Source organism: Dendropsophus ebraccatus, chromosome 7, assembly GCF_027789765.1.
Source record: "Dendropsophus ebraccatus isolate aDenEbr1 chromosome 7, aDenEbr1.pat, whole genome shotgun sequence".
Taxonomy (NCBI): Eukaryota; Metazoa; Chordata; class Amphibia; order Anura; family Hylidae; genus Dendropsophus; species Dendropsophus ebraccatus.
The window spans coordinates 130,205,766-130,233,106 of record NC_091460.1 but is presented as its reverse complement, the minus strand read 5'-3'; the positions used below and the strand labels follow the sequence as shown (position 1 = coordinate 130,233,106).

The 27,341-nt window shown below is 41.9% G+C and overlaps 1 protein-coding gene across 1 annotated transcript in view; it reads right to left on the bottom strand.

The window, feature by feature from the left end:
• Nucleotides 1-27,341, bottom strand: part of LOC138797035 (bifunctional heparan sulfate N-deacetylase/N-sulfotransferase 4-like) — a 218,748-nt gene that overhangs the window by 154,446 nt on the left and 36,961 nt on the right. The window contains exon 2 of the mRNA XM_069976807.1: nt 5,163-5,250. Within this exon, the coding sequence (XP_069832908.1) occupies nt 5,163-5,250 (88 nt within the window). The remainder of the gene's footprint in view (nt 1-5,162; nt 5,251-27,341) is intronic.

Below are 27,341 nucleotides of genomic sequence, written 5' to 3'. Positions count from 1 at the left end.
GCCCTTGCACGTTCCAGTCATCTACATCTCAGAAACATCTTTAGAATCCGCCCATTTCTCACCATTGACACAGCTCAGACTCTGACTGTCGCCCTAATCCATTCACGTCTTGACTATTGTAACTACCAACTAGTCGGTCTTCCTTTTTCTAAGCTCTCCCCTCTCCAGTTTATCCTTAACCCTGCAGCCAGGCTCATCTTCCTTTCCAGCTGTTACACTGACGTCTCCCCTCTGTGCCAGTCACTGCACCTACCCGTGCTCTACACTCTGCTAATGATCTAAACCTAACATCTTCTATAATTAGAAGCTCTCTGGAACACCCTACTCAAAGACGTCTGACTCATCTCTTCAGGCTCGCTTATAACATTCCCTAAACTTGTTCCCCCTTCTGTTGTCCCCTCACTCTATGTCTCAGATGGTTCTGTGCACTTTGTACGTTCTACTTGCAATCATACATCGGCGTGTGATTGGCTCATCCTATTCTTTCCAACTATGTATTATGGCTGGAAGATGGACAAATAAAGCACTTGTGCCTGGTGTTGACCCCAGTTTTAGTCTGTAACCTCCAACGAGCAGGTCTCGTATACAGTTTGTATTTTTATTTTATTTTTATTTATGCTTATTAACTATGTATTATGTAACCTCTGTACTGTTTGTATAAAAATGTTATTTAAAAAACGCTGTGGAATCTGTTGACCCAATACAAATAAATATTATTATTATTATTATTATTATTATTATTATTATTATTGTTACCATGTCTCTCCTTGCCCTGAATGCTATCCAACAGTGTCAGCAGTTGGGAACATGAATTGCAGATGGCAGATTCATTTTAAGGCTGGGTTGACACTACGTAAAAAACACGGCTGTATTTCACAACAACGGCCGTATTTGCGCAAACATACATAGTGTGAACATAGCCTTAGGGTACAAAAACATGTACCGGTTCTGCAGCGGATTTCTCGTTTTGAATTTGCAGCAAAATCCGCTGCTGATCCCTTCCTGTTGGTTTCTATGACAGGACCTACTCACAGTGGGACTGATATCCCGTGGCGAGCATATAACTGACAACCCCCTAACCCCCCCCCCCCCCCCCCCCCGGCTAGAGCATACTGTACACTCCGGCTTGCCTCAAGAGTTTCCGGCTTGATGTCTCACTCAGCCAATCAGTGCACTGTGGAGAGGCAGCGTACTGATTGGCTGACAGGGATGTCTAGCTGGGAACCCCCGAAGCAAGCTGGAGAGTGGAGCAGGTATAGTATGTCAATCCCATAGAGAGTATGTCCCCTTATAGAAACCAACAGGAAGGCATCTGTAGCGCATTTTGCTGCAAATTCGCAGCGAGAAATCAGCTGTGGATCCGGTACGTGTTTGTACCCGGAGCCGAAAAAATAAAATAGAGTAATGCATGTGAGGGGAGTCTACTAGGCAGGGGCTGATTAACTCTACCATAGGCCCCGGGCTGTTGACCAAGCTTGGCTCCCCCCCAACCCCACTGTAACTTTGACAGTACTAGTGTGGTGTTCACAATACAGGATAGATAATGTCATGATTCCCATTTTTGTGCAAAATTGCTGTAAAAAAGCAGCGTAATTTTGCAAACCATAGCAGAACTGTCTTTTTGGGTGGCCATGGGCCCTTCAGGAGCTCAGGGCCCCGGGCTACAACCCGAAAAGGACCAATTGTAATCCGCTACTGCTACTAGGGTTGTCCTTAAAGTGTTGCTCATTTCTTTAAGAATACCTATTTATTCTTAGAAAACATTGACAGTAATCGTAACAGTACTTGTACAACCACTAGACATGAGCTAAATGTGTTTGTGTATGTGTGTGTGCGTGTTTGTGTATCTGGGGGGGGGGGGGATTTCACCCCCAGCTTGATATTGCAGATAAAAGACAAACTGCTCCAGCAGAGTCTGAATATAAATCTTCTTTTATTAAATCTTTGAAAGAGACCCCTCCATACCAAGGGTCAAAATGTTGGCGGTCTTACCTGTACATTGATGGATTAAATAAGATTTAGGTTTGGATGCTGCTGTAGCAATGCACCTTTTGCCTGCAGTAGATTGAATTACAAAACTTATCTCAAATGCATATCATTAGCAAATCTGATTGTTTCTATCAATATTACAAGGAAACAGGTTTTACTTTTATTTTGCAGGTAGTTCAAAATCTGGTAAGATTCTTTCTCTCTGGTAGGTAATGACTATGAAGGGGAAAATCTGATAAAATATTGCATCTCAAATAATTATAATATGGCAAAAAAAAAAAAAGAATACATAAAAAAAGGAAATTCCGCAAATCTAGGGAGTGGGGCCTTTTTACATTGTCTACTGTGTGGTAAAATTGACATGCTATAAGTGTTTCTCAGGTCAGGACAGTTACAATAATACTCAATTTTAAGTTTTACTACTTAAAAAAAGTAAAAAAAAAAAAAAAAAAGCTTGAAATTGCTATATTCTGACCCCTATAACTTTTTAGGGTGCCTTCACACCTACCGGATCCGCAGCAGATTTGACGCTGCAAATTTGCAGTGAAATCCGCTACAGATCCTGGTAGCGTGAAGGTCTATGGGGTTACATATCCGCAGTGAAATTTTCATTCCGCTGCAGATATGTGACCCGGCTCCTTTAACCCCCGGCACCGCCCGTAGCCCAGCCTGGAGCATACATCACCTGCTTCAGGCTCCTGCTTGCTTTGGGGCCTCCCAGCATCTCCAGGCGGTCATCCAACCAGTGCACTGCCTGAGGCTCCAAAGCTAACAGGAGCCTGGAGTGAGTGATGTACAGTATGCTTTAGGGCTGCCCCCGGCCAGGAGCATACATTACCTGCTCGGCACCACAGCTGTGTGAAGCTCCCGGTTCCCCTCGCTCCACATCAGCCAATCAGTGCATGAGGAGCGAGGGGAGCCGGGAGCTTTACACAGCTGCGGCGCCAAGCAGGTAATGTATGCCCTGGGCGGCAGGTGGCCGGGGGTTAAAGGGGCCGGGTCGCATATCTGCAGTGGAATGAATTTTCCGCTGCGGGTATGTGACCCCCATAGGCCTTCATTATAACAGGATACGCAGCGGATTTCGCTGCAAATCACAGCGTGAAATCCGCTGCGGATGCGGTGCGTGTGAAGCTACCCTTGAACAGTTTTTTTTTTTTTTACGACATTCATTTTGCAGGGGCAACATTTTTTTTATAGTTCAAATACTGTATATTAAAACACAATTTTTAGGGTTTTTTTTTTACATGTAAAATGGTAAGGAGGGGTTGAGTGGAATTTGTATCATTGGAATCTCTCTCTCTCTCTCTCTATATATATATATATATATAGAAGAATTTTCACAAGCAATTATCAGATTCTAATTCTAATTCTATTCCTCACAATACTATATCATTACATGGATCAGTTCGATTGATGCCCTGCAGGCTGTTTGGCTGCATCAGACCCCATTATGCACCGAATTGTACATTTTATTTCTGTGGCCTGACCTGATTTTTATGGCCTAAATGCTTATCTTGTATTAATCTGCATTTACTTAATTTGTCATTTCTCTGCCCAAGCCTATAGCTTCCCCAAATCTATCTAGGAGATTACTGTCAGTGCTAGGATAAACAGACAACAGAAGAATGTGAGCCCTGAGCTTACCCCAACCTCTGTCCCTGTCTGTTGCCCCACCCACGTTAGACTGTGGGGCTACCACTACGATGACTGCGATATACACTGACTAGGGTGCAAGGATTCGAGACAAGAGACAGACAAACAAACACAGAAGAATGGTCAAAAAGGCTGAGTCAAAACCAGGAAGGTGCATCAGGACAGAATAACAAAGCTAAGAATAGTAAAAAACTAGCCAAAGTCAAAAACCAACTGGTAGCGAAGTACAAAGGGATCAGGCAAAGGCAATGGTCAGAAACACAGAGCAAGGTCAGAACTGCAGAGAACAAACCACAAGACTAGCTGGTGCAGAGAAATTCAAACACTGGCAACTAGCAGACTGTTTGCAGGCCTCAAATGCAGCCTGGAATCCCCACCCCCACAGATAAAAGGAGGAGAAACTCCAGAGAACAATTAACCCTTGGGTGACCAGTTCTGTACAACATGGCAATTGATTAAAATGTTTGCGTTCTCTGGCGTGCACCTAATGACCGAGAATGTGAGCAAGCATCCACATCACCTGCAGAGTCAGAGGCAGGACAGACGGCGCGGAAGCCATGACCGCCAGTCCTGACAATTACATTGTCCTCTGTTTACTACCCTATCCATTATCTAGTTTAAACCATTATCTAGTTTAGTGTCTGTAATCCCTCCACAAAGTCATTAATAAACATACTGAAATGAAGTGGATCCTATACTAACTTAATAGTACCCCACTTGTCACTGTGACCCAATCAGAACAAGTACCATCAATAACCACTCACTGTTTCTTATCATTAAGCCAGTTGCTTAACCATTTACATATGTTCTCCCTTAGCCCTAGCATCCTCATTTTATATACCAGCCTTTTATGTATCACAGTATCAAATGCCTTTGAAAAATCCAGAAACACAACATCCACAGCCTTACCCTGGTCCAGTCTAAGGGCTTATTCTCACACCCCGTATTTTATAGATGGTACGGATGGGGAAGCCCTATAGTGGAATGTTTCCCTGCCCGGCATGATGTATAAATATGCTCTTATTTTTACAGGAAAGTGGAAAGAGGAAAGTGTTCAGTAACAAATGAATAGTAAGGCATATATTGTTTAGTTCTTACTCTAACTTCTTCTTCTACAAATCTTACCAATAGTTTACCTTCATGATAATGTTCTTTATTACAAAAACAAAATTTATATGTAACTTTCAGAGTTTCTTTGCAATATTCACAAAGTTCCTGTTTTATAAGAAATAATTATTTTCTTTTTACACATATTTATTGATTAAAATGATATTTCCATCATGCTCAACTTGTACATTTAATGAATAAATGGCACTGAAACAGATCCACTGTATTTGTATTTCTTTTATTGTATTTCCAACATTATGATACCAAAGCTGACATTTCTGTCTCCTTGACCTTTCTCAACTTGATATTAGTATTTTAGCTATCATAATATCAAAGGCAAAGACAAAGCCTTGTTTTAGAATTCACAATGCCATAGCAGGATGGAATTTGATACATTGATTGGTACTTACCTGTGTGAAAAAACTTCCCTGAAAATCCAAGATTGAAGGTGAAATTTGCAACCTGAGTGCGCAGTAATTTTTGCGTGTCTAGTAGTGCCTAAAAAGGGGGAAAAAGAAAAAGTTAGAAAAAAAGTGCAGTATAACAACAAATACTACATTAACAAATAAATACTAATTTAAGGTGGTTACCTTCACACGTAATGGAATCGCAGCAGATTTTACGCTGCAAGTTCACAGCGAAATCCGCTGAGATTCCCCTCCTGTAACTTTCAATAGAATTACATACTCGCGGCATTGTCATCCTGCAGCGAGTATGTAAAAGGCAGCCCCTTAACCCTGTGCACTCCGGCTTGTTTAGGGGGCTCCCGGCATCTGGACTTCCCGCTTAGGCAATCAGCGGCAGCGGTGGGGCTATGGGACTCTTGTGGATAACTTGGCGTGGATTCTGTGTTGCTACCCAGATCTCCCCCCCCCCCCGCTACTGCTTGAATTTCCCCCTGTCCAATAAACTCCATTTTGGGGTCAGGCGGATTTCACTGTCCACCCGAAGAATTAACCTATTCAGTCTTTGGGCGGTTGTCAAAATATGCCTGACCATAGAACGGAGTCTATGGAATGTGCGGAGAGTGAAGCGGGAGCGCACAGGGGCGAGTGGCTAGAATTATTTGCAAGAATTTCGTAGTGTAGATGCTGTATGATTGGCTGATGGGGAGCGAGGGGAGCCGCAAACAGCTGTGGCGCCAAGCAGGTAATGTATGCTTTGGGTGGGGGCTGCAGGTGGCGGGATGTGGGGGTTAAAGGGGCCCGGTGACATATCCACAGCGGAATGATAATGCGGGTATGTGACCTCATAGACCTTCACTATACCAGGATCCGCAGCAGATTTCACTGCAAACTCGCAGTGTGAAATCAGCTGGGATTCCGGTACGTGTGAATCTACCCTAAAGGTCAATGGGATCCATCAGGGGCCAATGGTATCAGCAGAGTGATGGATCCAGCACTGGATCACAGTTTCTTTCTCAATGCAATTGTTAACATAGCCTTACTAATTTCCAGAGCTTATCCTTATAAATTTAAAGGGGTATTCCAGGAAAAATCTCCGTACACAGCGCAAGCATGAACTCTCTCCTGCCTCATACACACAGCGCCTGTCAGCTGAGAACAGCTGCTTACAATAAGTGCCGATACGGGGGCCGGCGCCGCAGCACACTGTGGGATGCGGGTGAGCTATCTTTGATCAGGACAGATTACATAGGAAGGAGAAGGCCAGGAGGATCGGGCTTATAGCACAGGGAGGGGGCCGGGGGGATCGCTGTAATGATAGAGAAGGAGGGGGCCGGGGGGATCAGAACCCGGCTAACTTCGTACAGCAGGAGCACTAAACCCTGATTGGCTACACACTACAAGTCAGTCAGGGTTCAGTGCTCTGCTGCTAATAAGAAAGAGTCAGTCGCCGGCCGGGTGGTGACGTCACCGAACCGGAAGAAGAGGATCCGCGAGTCACAGCTTGGACCATCACGTGACCGGACGGGAGATCTCCTTGGGGGGCCAAAAACAGACAGGTAAGTATATTAGGAAAGGGTTAACCTTGGTTAACCCTTTCCATTGCTAAATTATTGATTTTCCCTGGAATACCCCTTTAAGTTACCTCTCTCTAAGTAGAATTACGTACATTTACTTTGGTCTATTGGATTCAATACTGTACTTTTTCTTTTATACTGTGGCACATTAGTGTTATATTTTGAAAAACCTCCCTTATGCATGGAGTCATGACATAAAGATAAAAGACTAATAGTTTAAAAGAAGCTGCCCTACTACTGTATTTGATGCAGAATGGGCTTTGAACACGATGCACACTTTGTAATATTGTTAGCCTATGTGACATGTGTCCACTCAAGAACATTTTTTTTTTCATCTTTTCAAATACTAGCCATGTCTTTAAGAGATGAAAGAAAATGGAAAAAGAACAATCTTTGCATCAATACATTACACATCTTCCCAGCATCATATAGGTAAATGATAGAATATTTACTGTAAACTTATGTTGTTACTGTATCTTGGTGTAACTGTGATACATATTGGTCCCAGGAATCTTTTCATTTTCTCACTAGCTCTTAAAAGATCTTTTTCTTTTTTACTTTTTCACCTCTCAGTCTCTAACAGGAGATGCCAAAATATTTAAAGAACTGTCAGTTGTCAAGTGTTAGGAAATCACGAACGCCAACATAAAAAGAGCATAAGCTTGAAAACGGTATAATTTTTCGGTTTTCTAATTTAAAGATAAAACATATATAATTTTCATGCTGTAAAGTAAGTTATTTATATATTTATAGATATTTTAGGCAAATGACATTTTTTTTTCTATAGAGATAAGACTTTTCTATCAGAGATGAGCAAACTTTTCAAAACTTTTCGGATTTGTGTTGAACCAAATTTTAACAAACCGCACTTAAACAGCTTGCAGTTGTTTAGTTGTTTTACTGCGCTTTCAAAAGGCCACTCATTATACTTACCTTTCCTCACTCCCCCAGGATCCGCCTTATCTGGTGACAACCTGCTCAGCCAATTAAAGGCTGACTGGGAAAGGACAGCACCGTGGACAGTAATTGGCTGGCCAGTCCGCTCAGCCAATTACAGGTCACGGTCCCAGTCAGACAGTGATTGGCTGAGCAGGCTGTCTGTCTACAGGTGGTTAAAGAAACCAGAGAGCAACAAGAGGACACAGGGGGAGCGTGAAATTGTGAGAATATCTTTTTTAAGATGGATGGCCGCCATCTTCCCAAACTTGTATGAACTTTGCAAAAGGTTTGGGAGGCTTGGCTTGCTCATCTCTAATTTTTATTTTATATATTGACCTCTTCTTTTAGTGTTCCACCCACATTAACATGCACTATTTCACCTTATCCCTTTTTAAAATTGGATAGTAAATTCTAGAGATCCTTCCTATTCATCCGAGTGTAAGTTAGTAGAGAGTGGCTGAACTTGCACTGTGCTCTACTGGGGTACAGCCTTAGTCCCTCTCCTTTCGTTGGGTGGTTGACTTCCCTGGAACTATAAAAATCCATGCGGTTAGACTTCATTGTCTTGAGCTTCCCTGGGGGGGGGGTTTGGTCTAGCAACTCATGGTGGTTGAGTCACTAGTTGGCCTGAAACAGGTCTACTCTCCTCTCTGTCTAGAACTAGACTCTGAGAAAAGGTGTAGCATGTCCTGCCTGGCCTGAAGCCAGGCACTGACTAAAGGCCCTATTCCACCAACAGATCTGACAACAGATTATCTGCCAAAGATTTGAAGCCAAACCCAGGAACAGACTATAATCAGAGAACAGGTCATAAAGGAAAGATTGGATTTCTCCTCCTTTCAAATCCACTCCTGGGTTCGGCTTCAAATCTTTGGCAGATAATCTGTTGTCAGATCTGTTGGTGGAATAGAGCCTTAAAGGGATTGGCCACTTTATAGTAAAATTGCTCAGTGTACAGTATTAGTAAGTGTACTCACTGTATATACTGACAGCTGCTCCCTATGTACCTCATAGAGCTAAAATCAGACTCCCCTCCTCCAGGCTGGGCTGCCCTGCTCTGTGGTGTTTTGGTCCATAAGATTGCTTACATGGAGAAGCATGTGACCAGGCCCGCCCCCCAGTGTCCACCACTGAGCCTGTATATGTCTATGGAGAACACAGTGGACAGGGCATGGTCACATGCTCCTCCATGTCAGCCATTTTATGGACTGAAACAAAACAGAGCAGGGCAGCCCAGCCTGGAGGAGGGGAGCCTGATTTTAGCTCTATGAGGTACACAGGGAGCTGCTGTCAGTATATACAGTGAGTACACTTACTAATACTTTGTACTGACATATTTTACGAGGGAAGGGTGTGTGTGTAGCTAAACCTGTGTTGACATAGCATTCATCAGTAAATGCAATCAGAGCATTGCTTATATACACAATACAAAATGTGTGTAAAAAAAGTTTTAAAACATATTTAAAAATAACTAATAAAAATGTCTCAATAACCATCTATTACCCCCTTTCCATTATACAAATAAAAAATTTAAAACAAAATTAAAAAATAAATAAACATATTACATAACATAGTGTGCGCAATTTCCAATCTATTAAAATGTAACAATATTTTTCCCGCATGGAGAACAGCTTAAATGAAAAGCAAAAAAAAAAAAGAAAACACCAGGGGGGACATTTATGAAGTCCGGCGTTTTTAAGGCCGGGCTTACAAATGTCCCCGCAGCTCCGGAGCTCAGGGGATTTATGTAGAGGTGCATTGTCTCTACATAAATCCCGATCACACAGAGCCAGTCTATGCGAAAATTTTGAAACTTACGCCAGCTCACAGCTGTCATGGGTTTCAGTATAATTTTTTCATGGAAAAAATTATAAATGCAGCACACGCAGAGGCCGCACCCCCTCTGCGTGAAACCATCACGCCCCGTCTCTGCCCTACTGGCGAAGATGGCGCGGATGGGGCACATGCGAAAAAAATATTCGCAAAAATACCGTTTGCAAATATTTTTACGATAATTTGCCCCATCTGTGCCAAAAAAAAGGCATTTATGCCTTTTCATACACATCCCCCTAGGATTACTGGTTTTCTAAAATTATATTTAGAAAAAAAATAATAAAAATCAAAATTACACCTTAACCAGCTCTGTAGGTGCTAAAAACAAAAGTGCTAAGATAAGGAGGAACATTGCTTTAATCAACTTCGGTCATGAAGGGGTTAAGGACAGCTCAACCTAAATCTAAGCTAAAAAAATGTTAAAAATCTACTATTGAATACTGACAAGAATGTTTATTTTCATCCTGAATTACAAAAATATATAAAGACTGATTAAATTTTCATTTGGAGGGAAAGTACCAGCCCGACATTAATTTTAATAAATGTGGAGAGTAATGTGAAAATCATAACTCTAAGGAATGGCTTTTAAGGCTATGCTTTTATGGCAGAGGGGAAACAACTGGCCCATTGCTGTATTTGATAACATGTTAATGTGTATTAGATACACTTTGGGTGCTGAGATTAGGGATGCTCATAAAGCTTAGCTTGTTAAGGGGGTCTGACAAGTAGGCTAAAACCTACTTGAAATATTTTATTAATTAGAAAGCGTATGAAATGTTGAAGTATGGAACACCTCGCTTACACTTTAATGAATGCAGTTACTGAATCATTTCATTGCTTAATATTTAGATTCTACATCTGAATAAAACACTTAAAACTAATTGCTTGTGATGGTTCAGTAAAAGTTGGCTTTAATATTTTATTAATTTACCCTTTGCTCTGTCACTTAAGGGTTTTAGCATGTCATGTTGAAGATGTCATTTTATCTACTGTGTAAATGCTGCATATTAATCCATGTCCTAACTTGTTTGTGGGTCAAGAAGGCTTGTCTGTATTTTTCTTAATTGGTGAATCTATTTCATTGGATTGATCTTTTGTTACGATATTGTGGCTAATTATGGCGGAAGGCTTCATTTGCATTCTATACGTTTTAGAGCTATTTCTCGGCAAGCATTTCATGTCTAATAGAAAGTAATTTACTTTTCTCTATTAAGTGCATTAAAACTTCATGCCTAAGCTATCACTGACAATACATATTCGATTCTTCTCAAATTGAATGTGCCAAGACGTTTTGCTGTGCCATATTAGTTTTATTTATGTGCCATGCTCCAAATTGTTAGCTGCTAATGAGACTTCAGCACTTGCTGCTCTAGGGCCAAACACTAACCTCATTTTAATGAGTTCATTATTTGCCGTCTTCAGAACTAAGGACAACAAATTTTCCTTTTAATTAAAGGTCAGATGAACTCTGGGTTAGGGAAGTGAGCAGGTTACTAACACTTGAGGAAAGCAGAATCATGCCATGACTGTCACAAAATATCTATTTTCTGTGTTAAACTAGACTATTTGAAATCTATGCTCCCTCCAAGACCTGCAGGGTAACACTTTGCCACAATAACTTATTTTGTAGCCATCACATTGAATTAAACTTTAATTCACTGATAAAGTAGATGTTAAATTAAATAAAAAACAAAAAAAAGGAGTAGCGGCACTCACCACTTCGTAGCAACAAAATTGTGTTCTTTATTCAAGAAGCCACATCATAACAGTAGGTTAGACACCAGTGTAGTGTGCCAGTGACAGCTGTTTTGCACCTTTAGGCCACGCTCATGGTTGTTATTTAACCCCTTAAGGTCAAAGCCAATTTTCGTTTTTGCACTTTTGCTTTTTCCACTTTATGTTTAAAAGTCCATAGCGCTTGCATTTTTTCACCTAGAGAAGTATATGAGCACTTATTGTTTGCGAAACCAATTGTACTTTGCAATGACAGGCATTATTTTTCCATAACATATGCTGCGAAACCGGAAAAAATTAATTTGCGCTGTCAAATTGAAAAAAAAAAAGAAATTTGTTTTGATTTCGGGGAGTTTTGCATTTACGCCGTTCGCCCTATGGTAAAACTGACTTGTTATATATGTTCCTCAAGTCGTTACGATTACAAAGATATATAACATGTATAACTTTTATATTATGTGATGGCCTGTAAAAAATTCAGACCATTGTTAACAGATATATGTTCCTTAAAATCGCTCTATTCCCAGGCTTACAGAGCTTTAATCCTTTGGTCTATGGGGCTGTCATAGAGGTGTCATTATTTGCGCCATGATGTGTTCTTTCTATCGGTACCTTGATTGCGCATATATGACTTTTTGATCACTTTTTATTAAATTTTTTCTGGATTTGATGCAACCAAAAATGCGCAATTTTGCACTTTGGAATCTTTTTGCGCTTGCGCCGTTTACCGTGCAAGATCAGGAATGTGATTAATTAATAGTTCGGGTGATTACACGTGCGGCGATACTAAATATGTTTATTTATTTGTTTATTTATTTATATTTATAAAATGGGAAAAGGGGGGTGATTTGGACTTTTAATAGGGGAGGGGATATTTTATTAATAAAAAAACATTTTTACTTTTATTTTTACTTTAACTAGAAGCCCCCCTGGGGGACTTGTATATAGACAGCACTGATCTCTCATAGAGATCCAATGCTGTGTATATACACAGCAAAGATCCATCAGATCGGTCATAGATTGCTATGGCCTGCTGCAGGCCATAGCAATCTATTGCCGAGCTGGGATCAGCGTCATTCCGACGCTGAGGCCTGGCCCGGGCAGAAGAACGGATCCCCCCCCCACCCCCGCGATCGCATCCGTCCCACTAGACCAGGGATGCACGGAGGAAAGCCTCAGGTTTGACAGCTGCACTTAGAGGCTTAATTAGCCGGCGCGGCAACGGGACCCACGGCGGCTAATAGAGGCACTGCCCGGCTGTACATGTCAGCCGGGATCAGCGCTGTTCACAGCGGGGTACCGGCGGGACCCCTCTCTGAACACCCCGCGTAGCACCATGACGTATCAGATACATCATAGGTTGCTAAGGGGTTAATGACAGCGGTCAATCGCCTTTAAACCCTTCCTGCATCAAAACTGACAGCTGCATTTAAATGTAATATGTGCCCCTATCACTGGTGTCTAGTGGGTGGATCTCCCCCCCCCCACATGATGCGATCGCGGAGGGGAGATCCCTTCTGCTTACCGACTGATGCTAATCCCGACTCGGCAATCTGTAGATTTGGTCTGCAGCAGACCAGAGTAATACAGCACTGATCTTATTGATCAGTGCTGTATAAAGTATACTGCAGTGATCTCTATGAGAGATCACTGCAGTAATAATAAAAGTCCCCCTGGGGGACAAAAAGTTAAAATGTAAAAAATTTAAAGTTTTTTCATTAATAAAAAAAAAAAAACCCTCCATTAATAAAAGTTTAAATCCTTTTCCCATTTTATAAATATAAATAAATAAATAAAATATTTGGCATGTGTAATCACCTGAAAAATTAAATAATCAAATTCCTGATCTCGCACAGTAAATGGCGTAAGCGCAAAAACCTGCAAAAGTGTGGAATTGCTGATTTTTTGTCACATCAAATCCAGAAAGATTGTAATAAAAGATGATCAAAGAGTCGCATTTATGCAAGCAAGGTACCGACAGAAAGTACAGATCATGGCAAAAAAAATTACTTCTCCCCATAGAAAAAAGGATAAAAGAATTATAAGAATGGTAATAGAGCAATTTTAAACACATTTAGTTTTTTTTAAAGGTTTTAATTTTTTAAAAGCCGTCAGATAAAATAAATGTTACCTAAATTACATATCCTTGTAATCATACTGACTTGAGGAAAAAAAGAAAACGTATTAGTTTTACTATAAGACAAATGGCGTAAACACGACCCCCCCCCCCAAATGAAAACAAATTTCGTTTTTTTTTTTTTTTTTTTTTTTCAATTTCAGTAAAAAGTAATTTTTCTGTTTTTACAGCCTATTTTATGGAATTATTAAGTCTGGCCATGCCACAGAACGGCTGCTGTCTTACAGCATGTGAACGTGGACTGAAAGTACTTCTACAGGCCTTAAAAGGCGCAAAACAGCTGTCACCAGTAATACACACTACACTGGAGTCTAAAAAACACAATTTTTTTGCTACGAAGTGGAGAGTGACGCTACTCTTCTTTTTATCGTTTGATGTCAAAGGACCCTATGAGTCAAGCTGAGCACACCACTTGAAGCTTATAGCATTGCTTCATTGAATTGTATACATAAACACTCTGCATACCAGCAAGGAGAGGTCTCCTAGAAGGTTTCTCTGCTGTGCTGGTCTGTTTCTTATCACAAGGTTTTGATAAACTGATAAAGTTGAATTATTTATAATCAGAGAACATGAACTCTTACGTGCTTAGATCACGAATGTTGCATTGTCTTCTAAATTATCTTTGAAGTGATGCATGTACCGTAAGTGAACATGCAGTATGTACAGGTACTTCAGTTTACAGAGAAGAGGTAGTCATTACTATAGAAACCTACCGAATGAAACCAAAGAGAACTGTTCTTACAAAGTACTCTAATTGTCTATTGCGAAATCGAGGTTTTGTGACAGTTCACTTTATTAGTATCTCTAATTTGTTTTTATGATGTTTTTAGGATGCAAAAAATATTTCCTTCATAAGACCTCATTAAAAAAATGTTGCATACTTTTGGTTGTATATTGTCTACAGTATAGTGATGAGCTTGATTTTCTCTTTATACTAGTAAATAGTTGACATGATTTTCCCACAGTGTCTATCACAATGTATGTGTTCTCCTTTCTTATTCCAACCTGTCAGAGTTTTCCTGCAGCATTTCTCTCCCCCCTGCCTGAAATTCCCTCATAGTCTAACATTCCTATCTAGTATTTGTAAATATGTACCCATATCCTTTTTCCTTTGGTTTCTACCTGCACATCCTTTACATCTATTCCTGATTTGCTTACACTCAGCCATTGACACTGCTGTATAGAAAAGTTTCTGTCACTGTCCCCCTGCATAGCTCTGTGATTCTCACTCCCTGATTGGTCCATGCAAAACACACTCCTCTTCCCCATTGCTGTCATGTGAACACACAGCCCTCTTACAGCAGCCCTGCTTCTCTATTCTAGTCTGTTGCACTACAGTTCCATCCTGTGTGTGTATGTATATATATATATATATATATATATATATTTATGTGTGTGTGTGTGTGTGTTGAGAAGAATTCAAGAAGTAAAGGGTGGATATAATTCATTTTCAGAAATATACCATCATTAGCAAATCATTAAAGGCAAAAGCTTTACTTTTACACAGCATCTGAATGGCAACATGAACTTTTGTGCTCAGATCGCGTCAGAGTCTTGGACAAGCAAATTCATTAAAATTCATACAAAAGCTGGTAAATTGATTCAGCAATGCAACCAATAGTCACTGATTCAGCAATACGAAAACGAGGGAAACATTTTCTCCATCTTCAGCCAAGATCCAGATCTTTACTCCACACAGAATGTTAATATTTATGCAATAAGTAATGCAATAAGATTTTCAGGTATTTTAGGCCATAGGCATAGCATTGATCAGTGTGATAGGCGCTGTGCTGATTAAGCCTGCCTGTGGCAGACTTCATTAACGGAGCACCGATCGGACCACGCGGAGGAAGGTGAGAGACCTCCGCTGGTCCATTAAAACGATCGTGAACCCCCAGTCACACTGCGGGGGTCCCGATCGGTAAGTGACAGGGGACTCCCCTGTCACTTACACTTAAACGCCGCTATAGCGCCGCGATCGTGGCGTTTAAGTGGTTAACGAATCGCTGCAGCCTCCGGAGCGCTTTATAGGAAAGGAGATACCGATACGTCCAGGGTCGTCTAGGGGTTAAGCTTATATAATGAAGCACACAATAATTCTTGTTCCTTATTTATAAAGACTATATATTCTTAGTATAATCAGCTTGATGTATAAGACAATGTTTACTCATGTGAAGATTTGTAAACTGCATCGCTTTGCGGCACAAGAAAACTGTGTGTGCGTGTGTGTATGAGTCTTTGTGTGATCTATTTTAGCAGAACAATTAGGAACGTTTCCTTGGCTTTACTAAACAATAATTGACAACGTGCAGCCCATCAATTTATTTGTGACTTCTATTATATATAGCATGTAGACATTTTCAGAATACAAGTGCTGATAATAAGAGTGCCACACAGTATCTTCATACAAGGTCAGAAATAGGACAATGGTCATGGTTGCTTCTGCAATTTACTCACATTACCATTTTAAAGAGTTCCATACGAGTCATTTCATAGTTCTCTGTAATGCAGCTATTGGCAGGGCAGCTTTGGTTTAATTGTTCAAATTGCATTTGCTGTGAATTTCTAGGATCCAATAATTTTCACTTTGCTTTTCAAAGCTGCACAGACATCTTAAAAATTGGAGTTGAATCCAGGATTTCCACTACATATAGGCAGCACAATAAAAATGATATAAAAACATATAAAATGCCTCTGTGAATAACACATTTTATTTTGATACTTCCTTTACAAAAATTTTATAGCAACGACAATACAAATGACAGGTTCTTTATACTACAGATATAAATGGCACCAGTCTACTTGTTAATAACAAAATTACATTGCTATATATATATATATATAGCATAACAAAATTACATTGCTATATATATATATATATATATATATATATATAGCAATGTATGTGTTGCAAAAGATAGATGGAAACTGGCATGCTCCAAATGGAGTGGCCTACAATTTTTGGCCCCTGTTTCCACTTCCTTCTATTCTGCTTCCTTCTCTGCTACTTCCCTTCCCGCCCATCAGGGCCGTTTCTATCGGCCACCCGCCCGATCACCTGCCAGAGCTGCCCGCCTCAACGGCTCTGACCACCCCATCACCGGCCCTGACCGCAGCTCCCCCGTCCCGGACTACGCTCGGCTCCGCCTAGTGCTCAGCACCTGTCAGGCCGCCGCCCCCGCACACTTCCTCTCCCTCCAGCAGGCCGAATGACGTCATATCACTACGTCTGCTAGGAGATGTGTGCGGGGGCGGCGGCGGCCTGCTCCTCGCAGGATGAAGATGAGACAGGGACCCGCTGTTTGTTACTGAAGGTGAGTATAATGTGTTTGTTTGTTTTTTGGAGGGGGGAGGGTGCAGAGCACAAGGGGGATTATTAACATGGCTACAGCATATGGGGAAAAGACTATGAAGGGGGAGGTTGGGGATGGGGGCCACAGGGGGATTATTACTATGGGGGGGATGGGGGCCAGAGGGGGTTTATTACTCTGGGGGGGATGGGGGCCACAGGGGGTTTATTACTATGGGGGGAGGGTTGGGGATGGCGACCACAGGGGGATTATTACTATGGGGGGAGCACAGGGGGGATATTACTTTAAGAGGGGGGGACACAGGTTGGATATTACTACGGGGCAGAGCACATGGGGATAATTACTATAAGGGGGGGACACGGGGGATATTACTACGGGGCAGAGCACAGGGGGATTATTACTATATGGGGGGGACACAGGGGGGATATTACTAAGGGGCAGAGCACAAGGGGATTATTACTTTAAGGGGGGACACAGGGGGGATACAGGGGGGATATTACTAAGGGGAAGAGCACGGGGGATTACTATAAGAAGGGGGGACACAGGAGGGATATTACTAAGGGGCAGAGCACAGGGGGGATTTTTAATATGGATACAGCATAGGGGGGATTTTTACTATGGGGGGAGCATAGGGGGATTATTACTTTGGGGGGGGAGCACCAAGGGGGATATCACTAAGGGGAAGAGCACAGGGGGGATTATTACTATGGGGAGAGCACAGGGGGGATTATTACTATGGGGAGAGCACATGGGGGATTATTACTATGCCGGATGCAGCACAGGGGGATTATTACTATATGAGGGCACAGCAGGGGATCCTACATACAGGGGGCAACCCACATACCTACTGACTTTACTGCACATGACACAAAAAAGTGGAAGTTGTAAAAGTGCGGAGGCTAAGATGTTTGGCAGGTTCACAAGAGAAGAATTGTAGCTGCAAGAAATCATCATGGTGGTCTGGGCCAGATGGAGAGGAAAAGGAAAGTGACCCCTCAGAACAAAGAAGACGTCACCTGTGAGTCACTAATTGACTTTTTTTTTTGCCCCAAGTTGAACAGGGTTGAATATCACCACTCTATGCCATAATACACACACTGCTTCTTCCTAGTAACAACCCCCGACCCCCCCCCCCCTCCGACATCACATGAGGGGGGGGGGCACTTTTAGCAAGATTCACCCTGTAGTTCAAATTACCTAGAAACGGCCCTTCCGCCAATTGTAGACCATGCACCACCGATTTTAGCACAGCTAGGGGAAACTGACAGCAGGCTTTAGTGAAACTGATCTTTCTGGGGGAAAAACCCCTGACTGAGCAGGAGCTGTGGACAAGGATAGTGCAGCAGACATACCAGTGGTTTCTGCCGCTGGAACCTGAAGCCCGGCAAGGTGATGTGCGACAACAGGTGAAATCTGGCAGTTGCTCTGGGCATTGCCAGTTTTGCATACATTAGAGATGAGCGAATATTGAAATATTTGATCATTCGAAATTCGATTCGAATATCTCCCTATATTCGTATATTCGAAAGAATATCAAATCCCATTATAGTCTATGGGAGAAAAATACTTGGGACCTGGAAATCAATATTCGACCACTAGGAGGTCACCAAGTACACAATGACACCTCAAGAAATGATTCCAACAGCTCTGGATGCATATGGGACAGCAGGGGAAGCGTGCCTGGCTGCATCTAACACTAGTGATGAGCGAACATCTCAATTTTCCCAAGTGTACGCCAAAGATTCACAAACAAATTATGAAGTCAAGTAGAAGCGTACGTTTCGGTTTAGCGTAACGCACTTGCATACGTATCAGGTCAGGTGCAGTGTAAAATACGTAATAACAAAAATTAATGATAACTACAAATTAGTTAGTAGCAAGATAACAGGTACTATCCCACACTCACAGTATACAGCCGTATACGGGATATATAGTTGTTTTTAAAACAGTACAATTAAAGGGCTGGTCAACGCCCTTACAGGACGCATACTGCGCAAATCAGTAGTAGCAAGATAACAGGTATTATCCCACACTCACAGTATACAGCCGTATATGGGATATATATATATATATATATATATATATTTTTTTTTTTACAACAATAAAATTAAAGAGCTGTTTAACGCCTTTATAGGACGCAGACTGCGCAAATCAATAGTAGCAAGATAACAGCTATTATCCAACAGTCACAGTATACAGCCGTATACACTATGAGTAGATGTCTGAACACACTGCCTGTCTCATAACAGCTTCTAAATTTATGGTTTTTATACTTTTAGCTCTAACAAGGGCTTTTGGGGGGTCCCTCCCTACCTAACTTCACCTAAAAGCTTTTTCTCCCTGGTGTACAGTCTCTCGCTCTCTAGCTCCAACCAGCAAGTGACACAGATCTAAAATCACAATTCTTATATTCAGGAGGTGACATAGTTTAGCCAGCCAATCACAGTTAGAGGGGTTTTTTTTTAAGTCCTACCTATTCCTAGTGCCTGTCCCTCCCCCCTGCATGTTTATTGGCTGGAAAAAAGCTCCCTGGGGTGTGGGAGGGTTGAATCAAATTTTTACTGTGTTATTGTTTGAACATTTGAACACAATTGAATAGCACAAATAGCGTACTATTCGATCAAATAGCTATTTGATAGAATACTATTCCCTCATTAATAGCACACATCCTGTCAGGAACCGGACAGCAGGACAATACAAGACAGTGAGCCCTAAGCTTAGCCCCGCCCACTGTCCTCTACCTATTTGCCACAATCCGCCCTAAGATGGCGGCGAGCAACTGGGCGGCGGTCCCTGTACTGGCTAGGTGGGACACAAAGACAAGACAGACAGACAAAACACAATATAGAATAGTCCACAGTCCGGGTCACAACAATTGGGCAACAAGGTACAGAATCACAATCCAAAAGCAAGGTCAATAAACAGGCAATATGGTCAGGGGCAGGCAGCTAGCAGGAATGGTCAGAAACACAGGCAAAGGGGTCAGAATAAACAGAGCAAGAGAAACAGAACCAGGCAGAGACAAGCTCAATATCCGGCAGTGAGAGGCAGGCTGGCAGACACTATATAGGAGACCAGAGGTCCAGTGCAGGAGCTGATTGGACCAGACCCCTAATCTCCTCAGAACACCTGGGGCAAGACCTGACTGGCAGGGAGAACAGTCTATCAGACTAGCTAACCAGCATCAGAGTTAATTCCAGAGTGGCCAGGAGTATCTCAGGCAAAGCTTGTGTGGCTGAACAAACACAGAAGGAAATAGAGCAGTGTTCAGACAAGGTTTAGGACACTGCACAAACATACAAAAACATTGAATATCAGCGCCATCTCAGGCGTGCAGCACGAGCCAAGGGGCGCACGGAGATCGGCACAGGCACATTCATAACAGTACCCCCCCTTTTATGAGGGGCCTCCGGACCCTCACTTGATAAATCAGGTGTAGGCGGAAAGTTGCCTCTCACCACACAGGTTTGAATGTCACTAGCAATATTGCTATCCGTCTCCCACTCTTCAGCGGAGGACTCTGAGTTACAGACAGAGTTATCATCACCACAATTTTCATTTACATCAGGCACAGGTATAGCAGGTTTATCAGAGGAACAGTGTATGCCCATTTCACCAATGGTTACCTGTGCGCCCAGATGACCTTCCTGGTAGTCATCTGGACGCTGATGATGTTCTGATCGCTGGTGACGGATGGGACAATGGCTGATGTAGTGACCACTGTTCCCGCAGTAAAAGCACAGGCCATTATGTCTCCGGAATTCTTGTCTGGTCCTGACGTTCAATACTCCCAGCTGCATAGGTTCCTCTTTTGAGACAACAGGGGGGAGGAAAGGTTTTTCAGCAGGAAAAGCAGAAGATTTGACGAGGTCAGAGTTTGCTTTCGCCCTCTTTCTGTCACGCAGTCTGCGGTCGATACTAATGGCCAAGGCCATGGTCTCTTTAAGGGTTGGAGGATCTGGGTGACCTACCCAGGCATCCTTAATGGCCTCTGCCAATCCTTGCTTAAAGAAAGCCTTCAAGGCTGGTTCACACCAACCAGTCACCACACAAAATTTTCTAAACTCGGAACAGTATTCCTCTGCTGGTCGCTTACCCTGACGGAGAGAGAGTAGATTATTCACTGCCAATGCCCTGTCATCAGGTTGAGCATAAATAGTACCCAGGGAGAACAGTCTATCAGACTAGCTAACCAGCATCAGAGTTAACTCCGGAGTGGCCAGGAGTATCTCAGGCAAAGCGTGTGTGGCTGAACAAACACAGAAGGAAATAGAGCAGTGTTCAGACAAGGTTCAGGACACTGCACAAACATACAAAAACACTGAATATCAGCGCCATCTCAGGCGCGCAGCACGAACCAAGGGGCGCACGGAGTTCGGCACAGGCACATTCATGACACATCCCTTGCCTGGCACATGTGCTGAACTTGGTGGTGCAGAGCTTCCTGGAACATCACCCCGATATGCCAGATATGCTTCATAAAGTGCGTTTTGTGTGCGCACACTTTAGGCATTCCCAACCTGCTGCAGTTTGCTTGCTCATGCTGCATTGAAACTTTGCGCTCCCCACCTACCACTTTAAAAGGTCTGGGAGCAGCAGGTGCTGCAGCACGCATGGGTGAATCACAGCCAGGATCAATGACACTTCACACCAAAGGATTGGCCCACCATGTGAGATATTTGTGCTGGCTTAAAATGCTTTCAGTACTCCACAAATATAAGATCACTGAAGACATCATCATCAGTGCTACCATCCCCTTCCTTTACTTCCTGGGAAAAAACACTTTAGGCTATGATGGAAGATGTCATGGTGGCACAAGAGGAAGCAGAGGAAGTCCATACTCCTAGTTATCGACCCAACAGTCCACACCTCGACCCAGCCAGGGGATAGTTGTGGAGGATGAGGAGGAAGTGTGCTTTCAGCAGGGTGACCCCCAGAGGAGCTCTCAGGCGGCAGTGGAGTGCGGCTAGGAAGATTCAGAGGATGCACATCTCACCAAGGACAGCTTGTCTTTGACTGTGGGCAGCCTAGCTTAAAGTATTTATATGCTGTATGTTCTTTACTTATTTCTTATAGATTTCTTTTAATCTTATTTTAAATACTTCCCCTACTCCTATTTTGTCTGCATTTCCAGCCGTTTTTGTGCCCCATAGACTTCAATGGGTCTGTGCAAAAGTTTGGGAAAAAGTCCAGGTCGTTAAACGTCTTTTTTCTGAGTCTGTTCATCAGTGTCTAAAAGTATGATAGGACACAGGGTGCACAAAATATAAAAACATTCTTTAAAGCAACACCAGGAAGGATAGTTCTGGCACTCAGTCGTCCAAATCCAATTCCTTTATTGTAACATAGTAAAAAAAATAACAAACAATAAAATCCTGACAATCGCTGATATGTTTCGGTCTATTCAGACCTTAGTCATAGCTTAGTCATATGCTGTGACTAACGTCTGAATAGACTGAAAAATGTCAGCGTTTGTCAGGATTTTATTGTCTGTTGTTTTTTTTTGCTATGCTACAATAAAGGAATTGGATTTGGACGACTGAGTGCTGGAACTATCCTTGCTGCCTGTTCCTTGGTGATTGCTTGCACCTCCGTGCACCAGCAGGAGGGGATCAGGTTTGGTCAGCTGATCATCCTTCCTCCTTAAAGCAACACCACCTCCACTTACCTAAACTGTAAATAAATGATGGGAAGGGTTATTACTGCATGCTGCTTCATCCAAATTCCGACGCTCCTATCAGTATGTCGCAATAAAAATCTGCATTTAACTGACCAGGAAGTCATTTTCCACTGCTCATTTATCCATGTTTTGAACTCTTTTGCCCTCCGGAGTCTTACCTTTCTGTTTCCCTTAGACAACAATGACACAAACTGGTCATTTGTTGTTAAAAGCCATCTATGCTGAGAAATGGCAAGCTTCGCTAGACCGTGCACCGTCTGTTCATCAAAATGATTGGTGATATTCTCCTCCGACCCCTTTTGTCTTCCAGACGTTTTTCCTCAATTATACTTACCATTCTTGGTATACTGTCAACACCGTTGCCTGGGAAAGCCATAACATACGACTATGGACAAGGGAATAGCATTCATTATCTCGTAAAAGGGCCTATGTGAAGGGGATAGGATATACTAGGCAGCAACTAATGAGTCATGTACAGCAACAAGTAGCAGAAATCTTGTAAATTTTCCACTGTGGCAAATTTACATAATTTTGCACCACAATCAAGAACACAAAGGGGGAAATATTTATCAAACTGTTGTACAAGTATGCCAGCCTGATAAATGTCACTCCCCCATGTGCTGTGACAGATTTACTAAGGCTGTTGGTAAATCTGGACAGCCTGGGACAGGCGGAAAAATCTATGCGTCCTCCAGAGCAGTCCTAGATTTTCACTATTGTTTATGACTGCTAGCCTTGCCGCACCCCCCACCTAACTTTTGGACCAACTGGACTTTGCCTAGCGAAAACTTTAAAATAATTACACATTATTATGCTCTGACAGGCTACTCTGCACGAAAATTTGTGAATATTTTCAAGTATTCGCCAGGTGCAGGAATGATAAATCTCTCGCACTGCATCAAACTGTATGGATTTTGTTCTGCTATAGATTTTTAGTTTACTTTGGTACAATTACAACGATAGGTAACTTGTATAACTTTTATTTTATTTGATGGCTTTTAAAAAATTAAAACCTTAAAAAATAAAAATAAAAGTTCTTCAAATCACTCTATAACCATGCTTGTAACGCTTTTAATTTTTGGTCTATTGAGCTGTGTGAGGTGTCATTTTTGCACCATGATCTGTACTTTCTATCGGTACCTTGCTTGCATATATGCGAGTTTTTGATCACTATTTATTACAATTTTCCAGGTTTGATGTGACCAAATATCAGCAATTTTACACTTTGGTGGGTTTTTGAGCTTACGCTGTTTAACATGCAAGATCAGGAATGTGATAATTTAATAGTTTGGGCAATTACACGCGGCAATAACAAATATTTTTTTAGTTATTTTTATTTATAAAATAGGAAAAGTGGGGTGATTTAGACTTTTATTAGGGGAGGGGGATTTTTTTTCCTCCTTACTTTACCTTTTAGTCTCCCTGGGGGACTTTTATTTTTATCTCTATGGGAGATCACTGCAGTATACTTATAATACACTGATCCATTAGATCAGTGATAGATTGCTTAGGGCTGCTGGAGCCGGAAGCAATCTATTGCCGAGGCGGGATCAGCATCATATAGTTGCTGAGGCCTGGCCGAGTAGAAAGAAGGGATCACCCCTCCTCGATCACATCGTGGGGGTGGGGCGGGGATATCCCCCACTAGACACTAGGGATGGGGATTTAACACTAGTTAGGTGCAGCTGTCAGCTTTGACAGCTGCATCTAACTAGCTAATTACTCAGACACAGTGGCTAATACGTGCAGTCCCTGGCTGTACATAACAGCCAGGTGCCGCGCTGTTGAGAGGGCCGGCGCAATGAGCCCTCTCGACACCCCCTTATGGCAGCATAACGAGTTTACTCAGCATGTGTCGTTAAGGGGTTAAATTTAATGGGCTCTTCAATTAAGCCACACCCAAAGGCCAATTAGTAACCCAAACTAGAATAATGTACCAACAGCCGTCATTGCACTGACGGCCAGACCGTTAAATGACGTCCGTCAGTTTAGCCTCAAAATGACAGACGTCATTTTAAATGGAGCTGAGGAAATGTTGTGTGAACATAGCCTTATTAAAAAATTTTTTTGTAAACATAGCCTCATTCTCAAATCTATGGGATGCTTATTTTATACTGCTATTGATACAGAATCCTTATAAGATCTAAACATAGGAGGAGATATGATCAAGACTGGTGTATCCATACGCTAATCTAATGTAGATTTCCATCTCTCTCACACAGGATGAATTTATTGAGAGGCTGTGCACAGCAAAGACCCGGGTGCGTTCACACGTACAGGATCTGCAGCAGATCTGCAGCAGATTTGATGGCCCAGAGTTACTTTGCATTGAATCTGCAACTTCAAATTTGCGCCATCAAATCTGCTGTACGTGTGAACGCACCCTACAGAAGCATTCCATTGTTTTATTTTATTGGTCCTTGGCGGCAGCGTGTCCTATGGAACAGCATAATTCCAGTAATAAGGCACCGCTCGGATCCTGCTGACGGTGACGTTACCGTTCTTCTTACCCCTCTTGTCAATGGGATCTGAGCTCTGGTGTAGGACTGGAATGAAGTTGTACCGCGGGACACCGTTGATCATCATTGGTAAGCATGTGGCAGCCTGAAGCTGGGGGAATTAAAATTTGCATAAAAACTTGCAACTTTTTGCTGGGTTTGCATGACCCGATGGTACAGCCCTCTTTCTTGTTATCCCACGCTTCTTTGTTCTGAATTTCTCGCTTTTTCTTTCCTAAGTTTATAACACTGATGCTTCATGTCTTATTGCATCAACTACCACAACAAGTATTTTTAATTAAACCTCGCTGGAGGGTTTGTAGAAAAAGAAACATTTTCCCTTCATCTCCGGCTCTCTTATCACCTGGAATAAGACTTTCTAACAATAGCGTAGCGCTCATACAGGAGGTAGGAATGAAAAAGGTCAAATCAGTTACTACCAATCAATTATTGAGCCAAATTCCTATCTACCAACCTGCAGAAAAAGCAATTCAGATTTTTTTTTTCTTTTTTTAATTTCACAGCCTGCAAAAATAAATCTATGTAGGAAGTACAGAAAATTGATTGAAGCACTTTAGTAAATTGTCACAAAGTTATGCAATCTGTTATTGTATTGTTCCTAAATTCAGGAAGATCTAAATTTAGATTTAGGATAAAAAGGTTAAAGCTGTGCAGTTCTTTACAAACAATAGCGGAATAAATAATAATAATAATAATAATAATAATAAATAACAAATAATAATAATAATAATAATAATAATAATAATAATAATAATCTACAGCACTTTACAATTCCAAAGATAAAGACAAAATCAGACATTACATAGTAATACAAACTACATCTCAAATTCAAGTGAAGGCAATGATGTTATTATTAGTATAGTAATATATGTTTTTTATACAATGAGGGAGATTTATCAAACATGGTGTAAAGTGAAACTGTCTCAGTTGCCCCTAGCAACCAATCAGATTCCACCTTTCATTCCTCACAGACTCTTTGGAAAATGAAAGGTGGAATCTGATTGGTTGCTAGGGACAACTGAGCCAGTTTCACTTTACACCATGTTTGATACATCTCCCCCAATATGTGTAAAATAAGGCAGTTAACATTAAAAAGAAAACGGTAAAAAAAAAAGAGTAAACTCTCACATTATTTAGAGTGTGAACCCAATATAATTACCATTGATCGATGAGCGGTCTGGTGCCAGGTGTTATCTGCTAGGTACTAATTCTGTGCTTGTGTCATTCTCTGGCTATGTTCACACAACATTTTTTTGCAGTAAAGAACAGACACTGATTGCAATGGAATCAGCGTCCGTTCTTTACTGCAGGGGCGGCATTGCATTAAAGTCACAGCGGTATGTTAAAATAATGTACATGCCTATTATTTCTGGACCCTGTTTAGTGTAGAGCGTCCAGAAATAATAGCTTTTCATACAGTTATGTCGCACATTAAATTAAAGTGAATGGCTAATTGATTTGCCGGTGCACCTGACGGTGCCTGCAAGTCAATGTTAAAAAAAAAAGAACGTAGAGGTATTGGCGGCAGGAATCTCCTGAATGCAGCCTATCAGCCTGTGTGTGTAACTATATGTTAATTTGCAGGAACTGAAGAAATGGATGTATAGTTACTGCTATACATGGAAATGGGTTTAAATCTGACAGTTTATGTGTTGTAGAACAATTTTTTTTAGGGTACAAACCCACTTGACGTATTTGCTGCGTGAATCAGTCTTAAAAATAAGCAGGCAAAACGCAGGTTGGCTTTATACAATTGTTCTGTGTTAAAATACGCAATTGCGTATTTTTGAAGCATGAAGCTACATGCGTTTTTCACACAGGTTAACAACTGATGCTTTGCTAACAACAAGCTTCATGCTTCAAAAATACGCAATTGCGTATTTTAACGCAGAACAATCGTATAAAGCCAACCTGCGTTTTGCCTGCTTATTTTTAAGACTGATTCACGCAGCAAATACGTCAAGTGGGTTTGTACCCTTAGTCTATATTCTAAACTGTCCAATGTTCTAAACTATCCTCTTGCGTAGTTAGAAGAAAATATTGTTCCACAATTTTTTCTTTCTTCAATTTTGCCCTATAAATATATATATTTAGCTTTTTTATACATTAACCCCCTAGACGACCCAGGCCGTAACTGTACGCCCTGGGTGTTTCTCCCGCTATGAATCGCGCTCCGGAGCGGAGCGCGCTTCATAGCAGGTGGAGGCAGGCTGCAGTCAGCAGCCGGGACCTCACCGGTAATGACACGCTGCAGCGATCGCGCTGCCGCGTGTCATTAACTCCTTAAACGCCGCGCGACCGCGGTGTTTAAGTGTAAGTGACAGGGGGAGTCCCCTGTCACTTACCGATCGGGACCCCCGCATTGTGACTGTGGGGGTCCCGATCGGTAAAACGGGCCGCCGGAGGTCTCTCACCTGCCTCCGTGCGGTCCGATCGGCGATCTGCTACACTAAGC